This window comes from Telopea speciosissima, chromosome 9 (assembly GCF_018873765.1).
Source record: "Telopea speciosissima isolate NSW1024214 ecotype Mountain lineage chromosome 9, Tspe_v1, whole genome shotgun sequence".
NCBI lineage: Eukaryota > Viridiplantae > Streptophyta > Magnoliopsida > Proteales > Proteaceae > Telopea > Telopea speciosissima.
Genome location: NC_057924.1, coordinates 9,421,684 through 9,444,961, shown reverse-complemented (window position 1 = coordinate 9,444,961; position 23,278 = coordinate 9,421,684). Strand labels below are relative to the sequence as shown.

At 39.2% G+C, this 23,278-nt stretch overlaps 2 protein-coding genes across 4 annotated transcripts; one reads left to right on the top strand and one right to left on the bottom strand.

Annotated features, from left to right (window-relative positions):
• Positions 1–470: 470 nt before the first annotated feature.
• On the bottom strand, positions 471–3,781 carry LOC122638616. Its single transcript, XM_043831474.1, has 5 exons — positions 2,549–3,781; positions 2,234–2,439; positions 1,495–2,116; positions 1,319–1,399; positions 471–578 (listed from the first exon to the last, which is right to left on the bottom strand). The coding sequence occupies exons 1-5, from the start codon at positions 3,779–3,781 to the stop codon at positions 471–473; spliced, it is 2,250 nt and encodes a 749-aa protein (XP_043687409.1).
• A 3,107-nt stretch (positions 3,782–6,888) lies between these two features.
• LOC122640769 (tRNA (guanine(37)-N1)-methyltransferase 1) lies at positions 6,889–22,871 on the top strand. Of its 3 annotated transcripts, XR_006329745.1 has the most exons (10): positions 6,889–7,795; positions 7,930–8,025; positions 8,331–8,450; positions 8,556–8,722; positions 10,266–10,336; positions 16,235–16,377; positions 18,924–19,035; positions 21,759–21,884; positions 22,436–22,548; positions 22,643–22,746. XR_006329745.1 is itself a non-coding variant. In XM_043834016.1 (9 exons), exons 1-9 carry the CDS (start codon positions 6,926–6,928, stop codon positions 22,775–22,777), a joined length of 1,827 nt encoding a protein of 608 aa, XP_043689951.1. In that variant the 5' UTR covers positions 6,889–6,925; the 3' UTR covers positions 22,778–22,871. The 3 variants fall into 3 exon arrangements, 1 of the variants encoding a protein (XP_043689951.1); XR_006329746.1 differs by lacking the exon at positions 22,643–22,746 and having other exon boundaries at positions 21,759–21,879; positions 22,436–22,472; XM_043834016.1 differs by lacking the exon at positions 21,759–21,884 and having other exon boundaries at positions 22,643–22,871.
• Positions 22,872–23,278: the final 407 nt, after the last annotated feature.

Below are 23,278 nucleotides of genomic sequence, written 5' to 3'. Positions count from 1 at the left end.
TGATTTCAATTAGGCATGAAAAGTGTTATGGATTTCAATTGGGTAAGGAGGTAGATGAAGGCATGGAAAGTACTGAGAATACAGGAAAAGATCCATCAGAAGACAAGGACTGAAGGCCACCTCTTCTCTCCAGAAATATTCCTATTGTTTGAGTAGAATGCATATGTAGTTACCAAAATCAAGGATAAAAAGTAGGGGTGGAAAGTAGTGATCTACAATGCTCAATGACCTAAATTTATGATAAAAAGTCAAACCATTCTCAAACCATTACATTGGTAATTGTTTTCCAAACACATTGGTCCATACATCATATTTAAAATAGGATTTGCAAACATAATACCAAATGTTGATCCAAATCCAAGTAAAACCAGTAAAAATCCAAGTCAAACCATTAAGTTACAAAATGTTTTCCAACTAAATAGCTCAGAACTTGCTGAACCATAAATCAACCCATAGCCTCCACTTCAGCTCTAACACTGCAACTCCACTTCAACTCCTCCAACCTTCAGCTCCAAAACACTGCACCTCCAACACAGTAAGTTATCAGCTCCATGGACTGCTCCTAGACAGCAACTGAACTGTACATGGCAAAAATAAATATTAGTTTACCAATACAGGAACTCAGGCATTTATTTAAACTATCTAATAATGTCATCAAAGTAAATCACATCTTGTGTAGTTAGATAGACTGGTCCTACACAACAACTCCACTCACCATTTCATTTGGTAGCTTTATTGGCTCTCCTTGCCTTCTCTATCATAGCCTTGGTTGCCATCCTTTGTTGAATTACATCTTGTACAGTTGTACATGACTATTGTGAAGATCTAGCTGCCTTTTGAGATGATGATATATCATCTGGTGTATCACACCTTAATTTCCTCTACAGTTGCATCAACAAAACATATATGTAAAATTTCAAGTTTTATGTACAAAACTCTAAAATAAAAATGATAATTCAGTTAATAGTGCTACCTTGACACCAACATTCTGCTGAGGGGACCTCTGTTGAGAGGACTTGGTTACCACCTGAGGGGAACTAGTCTGAGAAGCTCTGGTTACCATCTGAGGTGATCTCTGCTGGGAGGATCTGGTTACCACTTGAGGGGAGGTCTACTGAGGGGACCTGGCCTGAGAAGATCTGGTTACCATCTGAGGGGATCTCTGTTGGGAGGATCTAGTTACCACCTGAGGGGAGGTCTGCTGAGGGGACCTGGCCTGAGAAGATCTGGGTTACCATCCGAGGACTCGGCTTGGGAGGATCCATTACCATCCGAGGAGGTCTGCGAGGGGACCTCGACTCCGAGAAGATCTGGTTACCATCTGAGGGGATCTTTGCTGAGTGGAGCTGGGCTGAGAAGAGCTGGTTCCCTTCTTAGGTGTCCTCTGTTGAGAGGACCCCTGGCATGAACAAAACAAAGAATTGTAGTGGTAAATATTAATGCATAAAAGGGGGAAGGAGTTTAATTGTAGAATGATAAAATCAGTTAAGGTACCTTATTCTTAGAAGTAGATTTCCTCTTCTCAGCAACTGGACCTCCTTTGCATGTCCTCCTATTATGATCAAATGATTTACATTTGCTACATCTCAAAGTGCTAGACCTCTTCCTAATGTCTTCTTTACGTGCTTCATCTTGTTCTCTCCTCCTTGACTTATTTGGTCTACCAATTGACCTCTTCATTGGTGGTGGAAGTAGGGATCTATCTGCTAAAGTGCTTAGATCAGACATTGGATCAATCATCCCCTCATGAGCTAGTATATACCTCTGTTTTGAGTAGTATGAATCACAGAATTGCTGAAGAGGTACCCTTTTATATTGAATGCATGCTCCCACATGTTTACATGGCAATCCAGTTGCTATGTAGATCCCACACTCACAGAAGTTATTTGCCATGTCCACCACATACGTACCACTGTTATCCTGTACCTCATACTTATCTCCTCCAGCAAATGTTGCTCTACAATATCTGACACCTCTCTGCAAATCATCAAGTTTTTTTTTCATTCTTGGAGTGATATGCTCTTCTTCAAAGTTACAACCCTTTGAAAACCTTTTCTGTAACCTACCCATCAACTTATATCTGACTACATCAATTAAGGTAAGGATTGGCTTATCCCTGCATGATCCAACCCATTGGTTGAATGACTCAGTCATATTGTTGGTTATTTGATCACTCTTGGCTCTGTGATCAAATGCATGTTGACTCTACATATTAATTAGATTCTTCATCAACCATACATATGCCTCATTCTTTTCTGCTTTCATACCCCCCATGGCCCTTTGAAATTCAAAAACATTGTATGCTTTGCTGGCTGCCCAGAAATAACCTCGTAATACAGGCCCACCTCCAAAAACTTTCTTGAAATTGTTGTATAGATGTCTGCTGCAGTGTCGATGGTTTGCTTCTGGGAAAATGGTTGAAATTGCTTCAATAAGATCCTGTACAAAACATATTGATTTACATAATATTAATAAGGGACTTGTTTAAGTGAGGGATGTTAAGAAAAAAATTCTGAATTTGAACTTAATCTTAAGGAAAATATTATACCTTCTGTTTGTCAGTCATGAATGTGAGTATATCATGAAGGGTTGGTCTTCCATTGTAAACCTTTTCTATGCATCTGTCAATGGACTCATGTAAATGGTGGAGGAAGAATAGCCAACTGTCATTTCCTTCAGATTCTACAACTCCATATGCAACTGGAAATATCCCATTGTTTCCATCAACTGAAATTGCAGAAACTAAGACTCCTCCATATAAACCTTTAAGATGACACCCATCAAGGCCTATGAATGGCCTACATCCCTTAAAAAATCCTTGTATGCATGCATCAAAACATATATACATATGCTTGAACTGTGGATTTACTCTCACCACCCCATATGCATCCTCCTCTCCATATTTATTTCCATTCTGGTATTGGATAACATATGAATTGCCAGGGTTTTTTGCCTTTATCATGTCCCCATATGATTCTAACTTATTAAATGACTTTGCATGGCTCCCATCAATTTCATCCCTGGCTCTCCATCTTGCCCTGTACAGCCTCATATTAGTTGTATCCACATTGTACTTCTCTTTCAACATATTTTCCATTACCTTGTTGCTCATTGCAGGGTCTGCCCTAAAATTGGAAGCAAGTTTCTTTGCTATCCATTTTGAAGTTACATTCAAGTTGCTAACTTCTCCCCTACATGTATGCTTGTCCACAAGTGTTTTGACCACAAATGTGATATGATCACTAGGCAGTACTGAAGCATGGATCCTCCATGCACACCCATTCCCAGCACATATTGCAGTTACTCTTGATTTATCATTCTTGTGCCTCAAAGCTTTGAAGCCCTCTTGAACTTCATAATCCTCTAGGACCTCCCTGAAATGATACACATTCTTGAATTCTTGACCAACTCTAAATGTGACATTTTGGTCTACACCCCCTTCTCCATCACCCACATTATCCCCTTCTTCTGATTGACATTCAGATTGGTCATCATTACTGTCATCCTCTTTCTCCAACTCTTCTTCACTAACATCATTTTCACTATTGCTTTGACTCTCACTTATTTCATCTGACTCTCCAGCTTCCCATTCATCATCGGATGTATCACTGATGATCTGATTTTCTTCCACTTCCTTGTCAGGCAGCTTGGTAGGTGAAGCAACAGGTTCAAATGCAATATTGGTACCACTTGTGGAAGATGCCCTAAGAAATCCACGACCCCTACTTACATATCTAGTAGACATCCCAACCTCTTGCAATGTCATACCACAGTCACTCATATTGGCGTCTCTTCTGCATGTGAACATACACCAAGAGATTTCCATCTCTTGCCTCGAGAACACAAGTGTTACTATTCTCATTTCTCACAACAGATTCATTTGTGAGGTACTACTAATACCAGCATTCCTTCTTGTAGTTGCTGTATTACCGAGGGGTGTAGTACCAATGCGTGTAGTACCAGTGGATGCACTACCAATGGCACTACTCAATAACTTAGGTAAACCTAAAGTACCACCACCCCTCCTTACAGTTGCTTTAGATCTCCTACTACTTTCTTCAATTTCTCTTGGCAAAATCTCAATTTCTGTTGGAGCAGTCTCAATTTGTCTTGGTAAATCACCACCAAATAGCTCTGCAGGTGAAAGTAGTGGCTCTCCACTTCTTGGTCTATCAATGGCAGTATCACCGCCAATCACTTCAAGTGTGTGTCCATTCACATAAGTACATAACATTGGATCACCCACTTGCACATCATAAACATATATGTTCAATTCAGGTTCCTCCTTCAAGACATGAAACATCTTCAACACATCTTCATCTCTGTCCAAGTTTATATTTTCACCCGTATCAGGTGTTATGTATTTCAAACTAAAACTCACAGACCTTCCCTTGGGTATATAACTCAACAATAAGTTATATATGTCACCAATCATGTCCAAATACCCAAATCTATCCACATCTACAATTTTGGATTTAGACTTCACATAATGATAGACCAACTTGCATACAGTGTTCTCCATTATTCAAATCTTGTTCTGCAATCAACAACATTGTACAAAATACATAAACACAACATATTAGTGCAAAAAAGAAGATAGATGCACATCAAGAGACTGGTCACAATTCCATACACCAAAAGTTATATTCACAACCCAAATATTTTATACAATTTTGCAACATAATGTGAAGTCTGAATCACAAATTCTTATTGACTATTCTATCACTATACTGGTTCAACAGAACACTGCAACTCAGAAAACCAAAGAATAATAAAAGAAATAAGGGAGAAATAATTCTAAATTATCTCCAACTCTTGTTACATCATATAACTAAATTATATCCTATATGAACTCATTCTTGAGATCATTCACGTAAGGTTTATTTATAACTTGATTTCTGGTTTAGTTCTCATTTTGAGCTTGAATGGCATGTTTCTACCATTTTTAGCTCTCTCTCTCTCTCTCTCTCTCTCTCTCATGCAGTTCTGAATTCTGCCTTTTGTATTTCCCCCTCCCTCCTGAAAAATCTAAGTCCTTTTACTCCTTTTTTGGTCAAGAGCTGGCTTCTCCTATTTTGGATTTTCTAAATAATTTTGCACTCATTTTATTTTGTACTTATATCAAACTCACTTCTTGTTCATGCTTGTGGTTGATGTTTACTTTGCATTCTTCCTACCGAGACCATTTAGGGAACTGCCTTTCTCCTATTTTGGACCCAAATCCTGCTTTACCAATAACACATTATTCTTTTATAGGACTTCAATCTTACCAAGGAAGGTTTTGAAATTTTCTCCATGATGGGAATGATCTCTTTAAGAGTGTCTATTGCTCTTCAAACATGTGGATGATTAATTCTCCTTCAAATTGGTTGGAACTTTGAAATATGTGAAGTACTGTGATTCTGTGGTTCTAGGTTGAGCATTGGATTTGCTTCAAGTAAATATTGAATCGGTAGAGGGAGAACGATCATCTCGAGGACTACCTAACATGAGAACACATTTAAATTGGAAAAGGGGCTGCTAAGGTGTGAAGAGAAGAATTTTAATTACATTGAAGGCTGTTACAGCTCAGAGCAAACCAGAAAGGTCAGTAGGTCTGATATTCCGTGTTAACAAATTCTACTTTCTTATGGTAGAAATTTCAACTTTAAATGCTTCTCCCTTCAAATTTTCAAATTTCTGGATAGGGTGGTTTGAGAATGGATGAAGAAATTCAAGGAAATACTTACAGATGTTGGAGTCGCAGGTCAAACCAAGGTTGGAGAAGTTGCAGTCTTAGAACCCCCTTTTCTCTTCCCCGAGCTTTATCGAAGTTGCAGGTGCTCTAACCCCCTTCTCGGAGAAGTTGCAGGTGCTCTAACCCCTTTTCTCTCCGGTGTGGCTCAATTAAGGGAACAACACAGGCTCAGGTTCTCGCAAGAATGGGAGGAAGAAGAGTTCTCTTCCTGATTAGAATGGGAGGAAGAAGAGTTGCACCCCTTTTCTCTCGGTGTGGCTCGATTAAGGGAACAACACAGTGCTCAAGCAGGTTCTCGGCCAAGAATGGGAGGAAGAAGAGTTGCAGCTCTGCATTTGGGATTTTCTTCAATTTCAAACCCTAAAAATCCCATAACGAATTAGTCATTTGTGAATCCCCAATGGAAAGGGCAATTCCGTTAGTTCACTTTCAATCCCCAATGGCAAGGGCATTTCCGTCAGTTCAAGTCTATTTTTTAACAGTGTTAGTCATGAATTGACGGAATTGACCTATCTGTTACCGTTTGCAAACCTCAGGGGGGTACGCAGAATTTTCCAAACTTGGGGGTTAAAAATATCCTTTCGTTAAACCTCAGGAGGGTATGTATAAATTATTCATAACCTTATACTCATTGATTTGTAATAATTCCCATTACAACTAGAATTCCTCTCACTGATATTGAAATTTTGGATAATCAATTCGCCTAGTTATAACCTCACACACAACAATTTGTTATCGGTTTCATTTGATTCGATTTTTGGTTTGGATATTGGTTGATTCAGTGTGATCTAATTTTCGATCGATCCAGTGCCCTAGCCCAAAAGCAATCCGATTATTTAGTCTGGGTTTTATTCAGTTGGTTTTAATGGTTCAAGCTAGATTTTGACACCTCTAGTCGATACCTGACCGATCTTGGATATCGAATCAAGGATAAAATCGTGAAAAAAAATCTCGATTTTTTGTAATTAAAAAATAAAGATAAAATTGACCGATCCAGGCGAATACCGATCGATCCGGATTGAAATTGGATCGGTATCGGCACCGATTCCGATATCTCAATCCTTGCGCTCAAGGGTGCAAGAGCGGCTACATCACCGCGGCCTCAAGGCGGCTCTGCACTGCAGAGTATGAACTGGTGATACTAGTGGTGCTTATGAGCTCATCATTTTCTGAGTTATCTCCATAGTAATGAAGACTGTTCTTCGATGTAGCTCTCTTCCGTTTGGCATTCTCTGTGCAAGGCGCCTACCTCAGACGCCGTTGCATTCGAGAACATCGCTTCTCCCGTCGTTCTGCACCAATTTTTCAACCCTAGCGCTAGCCCTAGACAGGGATCTCGCTTACGGACCTTCTCTTCATAAGAGCAGAAGGTCATCTCTTCAAGAACAAGCACAACAACACCAGCTTCCTCAGTCTCTTGTAAGAATACCGAATGAAGACGAGGGAGAACAAGATAGTCTCATCAACAAGGAGAGCTTCTCTCGTATCTTCGACGTAGCTGCTATTAGGGTTCCTTCAGAAAACTGTTTTGTCCTCGAAAACCGTTTAAGAGGCCATCTCTTGAACTGGCCTCGAGTTCGGAACATCGCTAGGGTTCCGGGGGATGAAATGGACGATGAATTTAGGAAGATTTTGGGAAAGCAGTGCAACAACGGAGGCGGTGACGAAGAAGAAGAAAGGTTAGTTGCTTTGGACCGGCGTATCTATGGGGAAGCTGATGGTGATGGCGAGAGACTGAGCCCAATTTTGTATAGGGACAAGCTGGCTAAGACGTTCAATTCCCGTGGTTTTGTGAAATTCCGGAACCTTGCTAAGATTTCGAGACCTAAAAGGAAGAACAAAAGAAATGAGGGAGAGGAAATTCAAGGGAAGAAGAAAATTGGGAAGAACGATTTTGCCGTGGTCGAGGTTATTGAAGACAATGATGAAGAAGACGATATGAGCGGCCTTCTGGGAGATGATTTTAAAAGGGGAAGGTGGAGAGGTTCCACAAGGTTGCTGCTTCTGGACGAGCGATATGCTAATGAAGGAGTCGAAGAGCTCCCCGAGGCTGTCAAGGTGGCTGTTCCCACACTGTGATCTTTTTTGAGGTGCTTTATTTTATTTCCCTTATATTTTTCCCGGTTTGGAAGTAAAGATTATATGCAGATAGGGTATTTGCACTATGGGTGACCTTGTGAAATTTTATTCAGGCTGTGTTAAGAGGAGATACCACGCAAACTTCATCAAAATGTGAACTCGTTCGATGCAAGCTGACCTTGTTTTACGATTATTGGCAAATGCATGAGGTATTCAACCCACCTGATCGTAATTTTTATGATTGTTCTCTATTTGTCTTATCTATGTTCTTAAGATTTTCTGTCCGCCCCTCCTCCCGGTATGTTTTATATTGGTATGCTCGCTTATGAATGAGTGTTCGATATTTGAAGTAGATTGGCTTCATTCTCTTCGAAGAAGCTCCAATTTTGTTAGCCGCAGGCGGTTTTCCAGGAAGTTACAAATTACAATTAGAAATTAATAATGCTTTACCGATTCATTTATCTGTCTTGTAGTTCTAGTTTCCGTGGGTTTGAGGTTCTTTGTTTTCTTGCAGATCTTAGAGGCCTTGCTACCAAATGGTATGATTGTTCCTGCAGCTTTTGAAACAGTTGGACGCATTGCACACCTGAACCTTAGAGATGAACATTTACCATACAAGAAACTCATTGCTCAGGTGCTTATATTTAGCACTATTACTTGCTACTGGGACAATGAGTGCCATTTCTGAAATTGGTTCTTGTAAACAGTATGTAATGGTAAAAGGTGTTGTTCGTTTCAGGTTGTCTTGGATAAAAATAAACCCAAGATACAAACAGTTGTCAATAAGGTTGAAGCCATTCAGAATGAATACAGAACAATGCAGCTTGAAGTTCTTTCTGGCAATCATTCCCTTGTAACTACTGTTGTTGAGAATGGGATTCGTTTCAATGTTGATTTGGCGACAGTGTATGCTCCTTCCTTACCTGAAAAATGAGAGCATAATAAAAATCTGTTGAACTAATGCTTACAGGCTGATAGAATTCATCTATTTTTTCAGAATCTGTTGCATGGTTCTCCTGTTATGTCATTTAACATGATTTGGAACCTTTTGAAATTAGTTCTATACATTGCAGTTTCCCAAAAATATGCATTTGCAGTAAATGATGAGAACTAGTTACTATACAAACTTTAGGTTCCAGAAGCAGAAACATGATTAGAAGGCATCCAGCTATGCAATGTTGGCACCTCTTTTGTTTCTCTGGGGTAGGTCATAGAGTCCCAGAATCAGAGGGATGTCAACTTCCAGACCTAACCGGTCGGACTGAACAAAACTGGACAGAACTGAACCCTTTATCGGTTCGGTCGGTAGAAACAGAAACCTAACTGGACATTGGACCGAACCTGATAAAAAAAACTGAAAAATATAAATGAAAAAGCCATTGTTTCAGTATTTTTCCCCCAAGTATATAGGTAAAAAATGAAACCGAACCAATAACAGCCCATTAATCCAACGCCATAAAAAAGTGAACTGAACCAGAGAAAAATAAAATTCGGCTTAGTGTTTTGGTTTTTGTTGGGCCCATTACCAGCTCGAAACCAGTTCAGATCGACCAAACTGGACCAAATCGACCGGTTTTGGCTTAAGGGTTTGGTTTCAGTTTGTAAGGTAGGTAGCTATCTAAAATGCTTGTATGCGTGTCATGCACAAGTACGACTGTACTATATTGCATGGAAGTATATACATATATTCTGTGTGCTATCGTTAAGAAGCTGGTTGCAATAAAGGTCTCGTACTTCGTCTTAGAAGCCAGATTTTTTTGCTTTGATTTGTGCCAGCGAGCTGGAGTACTGGTTGGTCACTGTTGGAAACTCTGTAGTTAATCTTTGATGCATCCGTAGCTTACTTTTATTTGTTAGGTACATACTTGACACAATCCTCTGTTTCAGTTTATTTATTTTCGTACAAAATTGGAAGGATCTTCGTTGTTGTGCTAGATATCACACTGGTATCAAATTGACATAGCTTTAAAATATGTTGCAATTGTGGCACAACATGACATTTTCGTTTTAGAGAGCATGGTACTACTGGATACCTCCAAATGAGCAACTGACCTTTGGATTTAGCTATCCTGGCTGTTGGGAATTGGGACACCAAAAGACGCAGGGGGGGGGTCGAGCATTGTTTGTTTAAGGTCCTTGCTTATTGCTTTTGAAGTTGGTTAAAATAAATTAATTAGTCTGAAATCTCCAAAGTGCTCATTTTTTATTAAATGAATTCCTTGAAAGACCATTGGGCCGGTATTCCACATCTCTGTGCGTTGGTTCCTGTTAAATTTTCCTATTGGTTGGTTCACGATAACACTTGCATGATTCCATCCTGGGACAAGGACATTTAGAGTTTCTAATTGTCTAGCAGACCTTTTAATTCTTTTCTAAACTAGAAACCCAGCAGTTTTGGTTTCATGCAAGTTGAATTGATGAGAAGGATCTACTTGTTCTATCTACACAGATATTGGAATTCAAGATTGGCAACTGAAAGACAAAGACTTATCAACTTCTTCACAAGCAAAGACGTTGTTTGTATGTTTCTCTCTTTGTTTTAATTTGATTGCTCTAGTTAGGTTTACATTCATTTTTTTGGAAATTTATGTTGTGTCTTTCATTACCTAGGGTCCACCTTTGAAGTTTTTATTCAGAATGAGTGAAGAAAACAAGAAGATCTCCTCAGGTGTATTACAATAGATATTAGGAATTGTGATATGGTCTATAGCTGTGATAATGGAATACCTTAACATGCTTGTGGTATTGTATCCACAGGACATGATACCAATGCCTATGCCAGAACTGCATGGATGATTATAGTTCAGTTTTTCATTCCTAAACATATGTTGAGTTGTTCCCTTATAGGTCCTAACAGTTTCCTTGATTGTTTTAACTTATTATTGTGATGCAGTTATGTGTAGGAATCGGGATTTATCTTTTGAGTTAAAAATTGTAATTTTCCTTGTATTATTTTATTCTTGATAGAGTCATATGTTGATAGAATTTGAATTTGTTTCAGTTTTGAGTCCACAGTAGAGTCAAAGTCTAGTTCAGAGTTTTTATATGAGTAGGATTAGTTTAAGTCTTTATATACTCTGGTGTAACTGTCGTATAAACAGATTTGAGAGTTTGAACGAAATTTATTTGGGTTAAGTCGATGGCTGTCATGAGCCTTGGGTGCATCTCTTTCCTCCTCTGATTTGTTCTTCTTCTTCTTCTTATTTCTATTCTTATCTGCTTCTTTCCCTGTTCACGGTTTTACCATTGGTTACTGGTTTTTTTCTCTCTGCTGGGCGGTACTACCAGAATCAAGAGGAAGCTTTGCTGAATCCTTAATCTTTGTCGATTGGCTCTGAGATCTGGGTCGAAGGGTGCCTGCCCATAGGCGACTCAAGCCTCTGAAGAATTTCTTCAAAACCTCTTTTCAGTTGTGAGAGCTGAAGCCTGCAACTAAACTGCAGCAGGTTCTACCGCCAACTGCAACTCCAGTCCTTCAATCTCGGAAATCTGGTGGCCGATTGGATCTCAGTTAGGGTGTAATCCAGAGGTCTTTTCATCACTTATTTACCCTTGAAACCCTAGGGCAAACAGAGCAGGACTGAAGGAGCCCTTTTCTTCGAAACCCTGCTGGTTTTTTCGCCTCCCTGTTTCTGCTGGAGGTTGAAGGTAACCCCTCGCCCATGATTCTTCTTTCTTTTACATTTTTCTACCCCACTTTCCAATTATACTCTTCTTTCTTAATCCTTACCCTTATTAAGTCCATATTTCATCTGAATACCTGGATTACCCTTATTCTTTAATAGTAATTTCAATTCTGTCCTCTCTTCTAGTTTACCTTTATTTACCTTTTAAGTTTCCCTTTAATTATGATACTGCCATTCCATTGTAATATTCAGTTATTTACCATTCTGCCATTACTCTTACAAAACTTCAAATATTTGCTGTTTTGCCACTTGTGCATATGATTTTAGTTATCTAACACTTGGGTGGGCCCGTAAGTGATCCGAGTAGGGTTTTTGGACCCCGGATCCGCATCTAATGTAATACGCTTTGAAATCCTACTATATGAAGCCCTGTAGATATTATAAGTCTCACTAAAGGTGGAAAGATACGAGTATTGGTTGAAAGGATACTTTTAGCTTCTAGACTAGAAGTAAAAGCATGGTTTAGCATAACAAATGGATTTTTTTTTATCCCCATATCTACATGTCTTTGGATGTGTGACTTTACAAGCTCACGATGTTAGGTTGGCTTCAGGAAGTTAGGATTGATTCTAGGGGTAGAGAAGGGATCTCAAATTTGAGAAACCTCTTTTTAATTTTTTTTTTGTGGATAACTTCATTTGGGTTATAAAAGATAACCTCTAGCTTAATATTTAAGTAGATGATTTCCTGAAACTACGGTTATAGGCTATGGATAAATTTTGTACTTAAATATGATGTGTCAGGTAAGAGTGTTGCTAATGCAGATGAGCAAGCAGGATAGGTACTTCTAACTAAGTGGTTCGCTAACTTAGCGAGTTAGCAACTGTACCAGCAATTCAGTGAGTTGACTCAGTTTGAGGGGTGTTCTGGTTCACCATAACAACAGGTCGTGGGCTACTACTATAGTTCCTTATACAGCTGAAATGCTCTTTATAAGTTCCAAGCCAGTTTTATGTTTATTTATTAGTAGTCCTTGTTGCATTAGGATTTAAGTCTACTCCTACAGCCTAGCATGAGGTAGTTTATTTGTTTAGGGATTTTCTTATTGACACCCCTCAAGGTGTCCAATAATTTGTATCCTTTTTTGCCCTTTTAGTATGGCATGCACTTTTTTCCAATGAGGGTAAATATTGTCATTTCACATGTATAGTTGAAAGCAGGGGTAAGGCTGCGTACATTATGATCCTCCCCAAACCCTGCAGTGGCGAGAGCCTCGTGCACTGAGTATGCCTTTTTTTTTTCTCACATGTATACTTGAAAAATGTATGACAGTGGCACCTTTTGATAATGGCATAATGATATGTCACTTCATATGTCACTTTCAAATTATTTCTGAAAACCCTTTTATACCCTTAATCTAAAGAACTTTTGGGATATGGGAATAAACCAAGGGGCAATTGAAAGGTGTCAAGTTCTAAATGCACCTATAGAGGTGTCTATGGAAAAACATCTCGGTTTCACCAGCTACCGAGACGAGATGGCCAATCACTCTAAAAAATCCCTGGTTTCGACTCATCTCGACCTGTTTCGACTAGGTTTCGATCGAAACAGTCCATATTTTGCAAGCTTCGACCTGAACACCTATATAAATTACTTATCCCCATCGAAACTTGAGGAAACCTGGCTTGAAACCAGGACAGGCACTTGGACGAAGAAAAAAAGGGGGGGGGGAGAACTGAAGAAGAATAATAAGAAGACTAGAGGATTACGCCGGAGGAAGAGGTAGGCAGTAGGTACGTAGGGTTTCAGTCTTCAGGGTTTCAGGTTATTCTTTTTGGTAGGACACAACTTCTTACTCAGTTTCTCTAGAATCTCTTCTCTTCTTTATGTTTTTGGTTTGTTTCTGTTTTTTCCCCCTCATACGACTTGATTCCATGTTTCTCAACTGTTTTATAACCTGTACACAAGCTTACAGGAACATTAGAAAAATAACATTATTTTAAAAAAAAAAATAAATAAAAAAAAATGGAATCAATATGTTTCTCGCTCAGGTAATTAGGCACCCTAGACGCTGCCCAGAACCACAAGGCAATCGCTTTTTGATGTTAGCCTATGTCGAGTGCCCGGCCAGCTTCCAGGAAAGTGCCTAGGCCTAGGTGAAGCCTTGATAACTATGGCTGTATGGTAACTGATTATTAGGGTTTGAGTAATGATTGAAGGGATTCAATATGGGGATGCAATGGATGATTTTGTAGGCATGAAGCAAAGTATTTTGGGCTGGTATATGGTGGTAGTCTGTCAAGCCACCTTAATGTAGTCCTAGACTCCTAGATTCGAATAATCAAACTAGGAACTGAACCAGGATCTTTTCATCAAAGGATAGTTCAGATTAGGGAAAATCTTGATAATAGAAAATCAGATGGTTAGAATGATCCCAAATTCCATATGAGTTTACCAAATAGGGACTGGAACAATTGCTGAAAAGCTGAAGTTGATCCAATGGTTAGATCAACTAATATGGGGGAATCCTAGTACAATTGAAAACTGAACCTTCAATGGCGGCAGCTTTGAAGAAGATAATGTCTCCCGATCTACAAGATGCAAGAAGATGAAAAGAGGATCCTCCCGGTCTACCAAACGCAAGGAGTTGATTGGAGATCCATTAATCCCTTCACCTTGGCATTACTCACAAGGCAACACTCAATAGAGCAAGGCAGCAGCAGCAGCAATGGCATCAAGCAAAAGCTAATTTTATTAATCAAATTCGTGTTCAATACTTGGCCCCCTTACAACCTTATATAAAAGAGTCAAAATTCGACTCCTACACTAAAAAGGAAAGGCCTAACCCAATCCTTGACCTATTAGGTAACTTGAATTGACTATGAAACTGAAATACTAAAGGAAATAGACTCAAAACATGGCTGGAATTATAGAGTCCTAATTCAGCGCAACTTACATCACATGACCACTGAAGTTGTCACATGACCACTTAACCAAGTCACATGATCACTTGAGTGATCACATGAGCACTAATTACATAAAAATAAAAACTAAGGAATTAAAACAGCTAATCCTGTATGCAACCTAGTTACCCATATTTTAGGCCCATAAAAGTGGCCTTTTACATAGAAAACCCATGGGTTCAAAGGCCCAACATGTATATAACCCAACCCTAGACTTATTCCTAATAAAAGAAGCCCATTTCGGTGATGAATCTGCATCACACCTAGAGGCTGAAGGAATTCACCTTCGCACCAATGAACCCAGAAGGACAGAGTAAGCTGTAGACAGATTTCTGTCACTATGCCAATCCTGTAGATACGAGCGTACAGCTGCTTTATTACCTTTAAAACTTACAACTCCTATGACTACGACTAACTTCTACGGAATAATTAACTCTAACTAACAACCCCCATTTCACATATGATCCTTAATGGTCATCCAACAGGTTGAGAGTTCAACAGAAATCCCAAATAAACACATTAGGTTGAGACTACCGAAAATCAGAAATTTTATAACCCAACAGAAATTCTTAGAAACCCTAGATCTATGCCTGACAAGTCAGAGACTTTTTTTTTTTTCTAAATGAATAAGTGAACAAAATTCTATATCTCAATTCTCAACTTCTTTGAGTTTTCACCTTCCTTGCAAATTTTTTTTTTCACTATCTACTCAGATTTTCATGTTTGTATCTAGTGTCTTAAATCTGTAGAGATCTTCTGAGATCTCAAGATTTTGCTTACTTCAACTTGATTTTAGTTGTGCTGGAAGTGGGAGGCTCAAGAAATGTAAAAGTTTTTTTTTTTAAAGTTAAATATTTTGTTTCTTAGCAAGTGGCTTTGGAGAATTGTTTTAAAAAGTGTTTTAATTTTGAATTTTGGGAATGCAAAATTGAATATTTGTTTCTTAGCAAGTGGCGTGGGAGACTTGTTCCCAAGCTTAGTACCTCTCTTTGCAGTGTTGAAAGCTTCCATATTGTGGAGTTCAATTGTTGGTGGGTGTAGTTCCCAAGTAACCCCCATGGAAACTAGTTTCTTGAGGCCTACTAGTCATCTCTCAGTTAATTTCTCCTTGTTGCTTATGTTATGAAGGATGGGGAAATGGGTGTAGAAAATACAACTTTGATAGGGTGATATATCTTTTCCCCTGAAATGTGAAGGTAATTGTTATGGCTGTTTTTACAAGAATGCTAGGTATTTGCAAGCTATAATTTTTATCTCTTGGTTTTACCTATCTTGGCTGGTAAGCTCCCAATCTCTGCGCTACCTCTGACATGCAGGTTCTTTTTTCTATCACAATCTCTTAACTTTGTCACCGTACCACCATCCTTTTCTCAGTCTCAAATTCAGCAACAATCATTTTGTATGAGAACATACATGTTCTATACAATCAAGTCTTGTGTTTTCCATCTCTTGAGGATCAGTTTGTAATGACAAAAACTCTGTCCAGATTGAAACATATTACTTCTACCATCAACTGTCAACAGTGGATATGGGGGCAATACTTATTGAATATAAGATCATTCCTTGAACAAGAAACCTCTGCTTGGTTGGTAGTCTTCCTAACTGATGAGTAGGTTTGAACACCAATCAATGGATTTGGTGGAGGAAATTTTTGCTATCTTGTTTTATGAACTTCCTAACTGATTGGGAATTGATCAGAGACGATACATTTGGTTTTGCTATCTTGTTTTATGAACTTCCTTTTCCCCTTTACCTTTTCATGATTATTATTGTTGTTGTTTGGTGATCCCATGCACATTTATCCTTTTCTTCTCCCCTGTAATGGGCAGGTGATGTTTTCTCTGGGGTTGGTCCAATAGCAATATCTGCAGCAAAGAAAGTAAAGCGTGTATATGCCAATGATTTAAACCCTTCTGCGGTTGAATATCTGGAAAGAAATTGTGTCCTCAACAAACTTGAGAGAAAAATTGAGGTATGGGATTGTCGAAGTAAGATAACATTAATTGAATCTCATGTTTATATTTTAAGGGGGGGGGGGGGGAAACCAGAAGCAATACCCGAATGCCATAGCCATCAAGGGACACCTTGGTTGCCTTGCGTCTAGGTCCCCTCCAACGCCTTGGGTTGCCCAGACGGCGTGACAACTTATGTTGTATACTATTAACATTGTGAAACCCTTCAAGTTTTGTTGTTTAAGTGGTTTTTTACATTTCTGGCCTTGATCATTTATATGAAGTATGGGCCATCTGAAGTTGCTAATTAATGAATGAAAATGCATTGTATGTTCTTCTTCTTGAGGCATATCCATCATAACAATCTTGCAGTGCTTTTTTTCCCCACGGGGGTGGGGTTGGGGTTCTGGTTCAGTAGTGGTGGGTTGTGCACGTCATTGTTTTCCAGCTGCTCTTGTTGGTTTGATTAGATATACTTTTGCCAAACCTGCATTCTGGGGCTCTTGCCTGTGCCATATGTGAATGTGACAAAACCAGTGGATTGCCTGGTCCCTGGATTGTTGAATAGGATTCAATTTGTAACATCTTTTAATCTTGGAAGTATCAGATGTAGGGAATGAGATACAATGAACATTTTGGAGTAATTTGGTGTATATTTATATCGTATAGAGTCAGTTGGCATAGTTTAGGTCTTGTACCAAGTATGACCTCAGATAGAGCCTATTGGAGGGCAAGGATCCATGTAGCAGACCCCATTTAGCTGAGATTCTCCTGACTTACTGGGCTGCATCTCGTTCCTCTTACTTCCATCTTTCATTTTACATTTCTCATCTCATTCCCCATCTCTTCATCTCCTTTTTTTTTTTTCTCTCTGTTTAGACCTCAGTTTTCTGTACTTTGTTTTGTTTGGATCCATGTAGCCAACCCATTAAGTTGAGATAAGGCTGAGTTTGTTGTTTGTTGTAGTCTGTTGGCATGATATGGATTTTTTTGTAGTTTTGGCGCAGGCACTCATTCCGTTGCTTGGTCGGTCTATGTTGAGCTTGACCACAGAGAGAGAGTGGTCGTAGATCAGCTCATCATCCTTGTGAAACGTTTTATTTTTGTAGTTTTGGTACAGGAGCCTGGTAAAAGGTTTTCTGATTGACTGAACATACTTGAATGCTATGAACTATTTTTGATGCAAACCTGAGGGTAAAGCAGTCCAAGATCCAATCTAGAAGAGAATAGGGGTAGGTGCTGGACAGGTCGGGTCAGATTTGGTTAGTTCTGATCCTGCTGTGTTGGTGTTTGAATGATGAAGGTGGAAATGGTGCAAATGGTGATGGATGATGAATGGTGAATGTTGAAGATAGTAGGATAACTTTGGCAAGCTAGAGTCCCACTAGTTGCCCAGCCATAAGAGTCCCACTTAAGTCCGCCGTAGGAATCTCACCTAAGCCTTCTTGAGTCACACAAGAAAATATTTAGATTGTTTGCTGTAAAAATTCATTGGGTGCCTTTGAGAGCAGCCCATGGTTTGGATTATATAGAAGGGTGGGGGGGGCGATCAGACTTTAAAAGCCTCGAGTACATCAAGTAGCATTAAAATAGAAACTTAGAATTCCAAAACCCCTGTGGAATTCCCCATACATAGATAACAAATCCAAGACAGAGAAATCTGCCCCAAGACATAGAAAACTGTTCCCAAGAAAGTCAAAGTGAAAAGACCAAAGCTAAATTAAAACTCAGCACTAGACTCTTGGACTACTACTCATAGTTCGAGAACTCGCGAGATCTCCGAGTTTCTTGGCTTTTGGAAAAGCCGAGACGAGACTGCCTACGAGTCTCAAAAGTGCAATATCTCGGCGAGATCTCGGATCTCGGTTTCGACCCATTATTTTAACCCACCTACCACTTAAATACCTTACCTAATTGGACAAAACTCGACATATCTCGGCGAGATTTCCGATCGTGGGTCCAGATCTGGGGTTGACCCAAAGTTGAGGCTTCGAGTTGAAAAAAAAAAAAATGCACCAACTCGGCGAGATCTCGGATCTCGACTCGTCTCGGTTTTTCCAAGAGTCGAGTTGGTACCGAGACCTGAGTTTTTGTACCTTGCTACTACTTAGAAGACTGAAAAGACTAATTAATACTACCTAGGAAAATAAACCCACTACATTAATCAACCTAGGAATGAAAATAAGCTGCTACTAAGCCTAATCCCGTATGCCTCCCTTGTATCCATATTTTAGGCCCATTAAAGTAGCCCATTACAAAGAAAACACATGGATTCAAAAGCCCAATGCATACATAACCCCACCCAAGCTTATTTCCAATAAAATAAGCCTATTATGTGACTTATCTGCATCAATTTTAGGTCCAATGTATTTTATTGCACAGTTGTAAATCTTTATCTCCCCAATTAAACTTGCTGGTTCTTTTTGTGCTATAGATAAATGTGAAGCATGGAAGAGCTTAGCAATTGTTGATATTGGCGGTGTCCATGTTTTATGACATTGTTGGTCTGTTGGAGTTGCTTCCACTGAAACTGCGAGTGCTGATAAGTTTCTGTTCATATTGCCAGGTATATAACATGGATGGTAGGAGGTTCATAAATGCTATGTTTGCGAGTGAAAAGGCAGAGTCCATCACCCAAGTGGTTATGAATTTGCCAAATGATGCAACAGAGTATCTAGGTTTGTGTATCTTGGACCTATTGTACCTTGACAACTTACCAGTACAGTTTGATGAATTGCTTACTCTGAAGTGGGAACATATTCTGTGGAGCTCTCTTCAAATTTGAGAATTATTATTATTTCTATCATTATCTTATTTCATCATCTGTTTAAATGGCCATTTCTCTTACTCATTGTTTGTTTCATAATTCATATCTTTCAAAGAAACTCCTTGTTTGTTTCATTTTCTATTTTTGGATAGATGTTTCTTGGTTAATTTTTTTCAGTTACACTTTTGGTGTCAAGGAACTTCATCATAATAGTAGCTTCCCTCTTTGTATGGCTATGGTTACTGTTATACTTCTTGCGGCAAAGTAGTCTTTGAATTTATCTAAATTTGGATGAACTAACTTGTGGAAGATCTAATGATAGATATCACTTACAACATGTAAAAATTGTCATAACTTGGGATTTCAGTATATGGTTCTCCTCATGCCTCCTAACCCTAACTTAATCACCTTGTACACAACCTCCTCTATTGAGGCTGGGGTTTAATATGGGTCATTGGGTCCTTCATGATTTAGAATAGATTTGACTTTTAGTTGGTGACTTCTTGTTTTGGGATTCTAATATAATGAAGCAATTCTTGAACTTCTTAGAGTTGTAACTAACAAATATTTGTGGAGCTCTTAATTCTTATGGATCATGGTATTTGCATTGGGAGATAAAGCAGGTAATCCCTTGATGGAGACAAACTGCTGCTTGGACTGTGAGGATCCAGACATAGTGATGCGGGAGTGCGTCCTTGGACCAATACAAATCTGTTTGGTAGCCCAGACTGAGATGAACTGGGACCAACTATGGTTTTGGTTCAGTAGGATATTTAGGGATTCATTTAATAGTTTGGGATTTTATATTGTAATTTTCTATTTTATTTTGGTAGAAGTTAGATGCATAGGAAAGTCCTTATTGTATCCAGTTTCCTTGTTTAAGGTAGTTTCCTAAGTAGAGTTAATTTCTATTTTCTAGGAGTGGATTTCTTCTTATACATATGTATGTACCCAATGATGGGGATTAGGTTGAATGAAAAGAAATTGGGTTTTGTTACTGTCACCTGTGTTGTGTGATTGCAGGTCATGTGGTCTTCGTCCTCCTTTCCTCTCTTCTCCCTCGAATCAGTTTTCTTCTACTCAGGTACACGCTTCCTCTCTTCCCAGAGGCAATTCCCTTCTTCCTCCTCCCTTTCTTACTTATTTCTCCCATTCTTATTTCCTTTCCTCTCTGAGTTTCCTAACCCTTGTACCTAGCACCCTGTTCTAGCATTACCCTCAGCCCATCATACTAGGCCTTTGATGATCGATCTCCTTAACCCCCCTTTTTCTCTCTCTTTAACTTTGGGAGATTATTCATCACCCTTGGGCGATCCTACATGCAAGTCCCTTGCTGGAAATCTTAGCTGAATCGAGAGTTACGACTTGGAACTCAGAATCAGGCCTGAGCTGGTGGACTTTGGATTTGTTCACTTGTTAGGTTGATTTCATAGCCTAGTGAGTTAGGAATCCCCCATTGAAATTTCCGACTAAACCGTTTTTGTTTGGTAGATAAATATGTTCTTCAGCCTCAAGGTAGAAAAGGGTAGGCGGTTAAACAGTGTTGATGCTTATTTACCAAATTGCCATTACCCTTACCTTTTGAACTGTTGATTGTCTGGGTGGGCCCATAGCAATCCCAAAGCAGGGTTTTTGAACCCAGAATTGCATCACACAGCATAACTGCAGCAGGTTGAAATTTCGAGGGAAGTTCCCCACGGTAAAAGGATGACTTTGTTACTGTGGCTACGTTCATTTTAGCATCAAATTTAGATGATGTCATTTTTTCCCCTAAATTTAGATTTCTAATATGGAACTATAGAAGTTGTTAATGCACATGTTGGGATGGTAGACTGCCTTGGAAATTATTGCACGCATTTAAAATTCACAGCATCTCCCATCCAGCTAATGTTTGGAAGCCAATGTTTTTCTTTTTTGGTACCGTGGCCTTTCAAGTTGGCAATGATGTCCCCCCCTACCCCCCCAAAAAAAAATCCTGTGGATCCAGACATGGCGGATCCATGTCACAAATTATTTTGTCATGTGGAGGGGGGGGGGGCATCAAGTTAAGCCTCATGTACTACGACCTTTCTCAATTTCAGCCCCATAGCCTAACTTGCATTCTGTTTATAATCTATGAATAGTAATTCTTGGATGTTCTTAATCCTTCTTAAATAAACGAACCTCAAATTTGTGGGTTTTCTGGCCACTTTGCATCATAGGTATCAAGGCGGGAAGGCGACCATGGCGTTTTAGAGGGTCAAAAATCAAGGCGACACTGCCATGGCTGCAAGGCACCTGCCTAGGCACCCAAGGCGACCAAGGAACCTGGACGCCACACGCCTAGGCGACGCCTTGATAACTATGCTTTGCATCAGTTATGGGACTGAAATTTGTTACTTTGGAACCTAATGATCTGAAGAACACATGGCCATCTTTCAGATGCCCAGGTGGAGATTCCTTATTCTTTTGAAAACAGCAATCATTCCTATTTAATTCCTCTAGTATGCTGTACTTGTGCACTCAGATGACCAAAATCTTGAATATGATAATTTAGTTATTGCATGTTTCTGCTTTTTTATCTATGTCATATAGCATACTACTGTTAGGTCTGTTTCATACTTTTTGTGTAGTTGGTTATGATTTATAATTCAGGCTGTTTTTTACTAAAAGCTGAACGCGTACATGTGGGCATTGATTTGAATGGTTGCGTCTGTTAGTTTGTCAAAATGGATGTTAGCCATTATTATCTGAAGCAGCCTGGACATTGAACCAGATAAGGTCTGGAACCGTTCAATCTAATTTGACTTGTATTCGGTGTACCTGATGGAATAGTGATCATTCAAAACGAGTTTCTTAAGCTTTTTTAGTCCAGTCCAACAATTCATCCAGGCCTTTAACCTGTGTTTGGTGAGCCAGTTGAATGTGATCTTTTATGGACTTGTCCTGTGGTTGACCTTATCCACTTGGGTCTGTTGCCGGTTCAACTTTGGCTGCGCTGATTTAGGCTTTATTAAAGTGATATAACTTAGAAGGTCTTCACTTATTGGCTGTATTGGGGTCATCTGGTTTTGTTGATGGCAGATGGGTGGTCATTTTATGTTCGTAGGGTTAAGAACATTGTGTTGGCCTCACTTTTGTCGTGGGAGCCACAGCACAATTCTTTTAATTCTGTAGTGGTCCATTTTTGCAGTTAATTTCTAAGAGAGTACAAATTAGCATACTCTTACCTCTCCTGCCACAAAACAATATATTACATGGGATCTGCTGGGTCAAGTAGCATGAATGAATTCCTTGTTCCCTCCCTATTGACATTTCTTTCTTGTTTATAGATGCATTCAGGGGCATATTTAGAGGGAGACCCGAGGAGAAAGAAACAACCTTGCCCATTATTCATGTTTATGGATTCTCCAAAGCTCAAGATCCTGAGTTTGACTTCCATGAGGTGTCTAATATCGAACTTCCGTTTACAATGATCATATAGCTGCAGTTTCATTTAGTTCTGATTGTGTAGTTGTGCTTTGCTTTTGTGATTGCAGCGGATAAGTACTGCACTTTCGCAGGTAGCAGTTATGGTAGAAATGCATAGGGTTCGCCTTGTTGCACCTGGAAAATGGATGCTTTGTGCGTCGTTTTCTCTTCCCCAGAGTGTTGCATTTGCGAAGCGATTATGAATTGTTCAATAAACTCAGATTGATATTGAGGGTGGTTGCTGAGTTACCTGCACTAGCAGTGTGTGGTGGAGACAGACAAGCGTGGTCTTGTCCTGCTGTAAAAAAAGGTTATCAAATTACCTCCGAGTTAAAGAACTTTTGGGAACAAGACAAGCAAGGGGGGCAATCGAAGGTTTTTATGTTCTAAATACACCTATGGAGGTTTCATTCGGACAGTCTCTTTATCTAATGTCTTAAAATTAATCAATTTATTCAGCCAGCCTTGATTGCATCCGAGAGTGATTGAGTTGCCCAAATCAAAGTCGGATCAAGTAATTGATATAGGTAAGTCGACTCAGATGAGACGTGTCTATTTTATTCTCAGTATTGTATATGGTCACTTTCATTAAACTAAAAGGGTTAATCAGTTGGTAACCAAGGTGGTTACAACACTGTATGGTAACCATTCTTTTCTTTCCTTTTTCACCCTCCTTTATATTTTCATTCTCCGTAAATTGAATT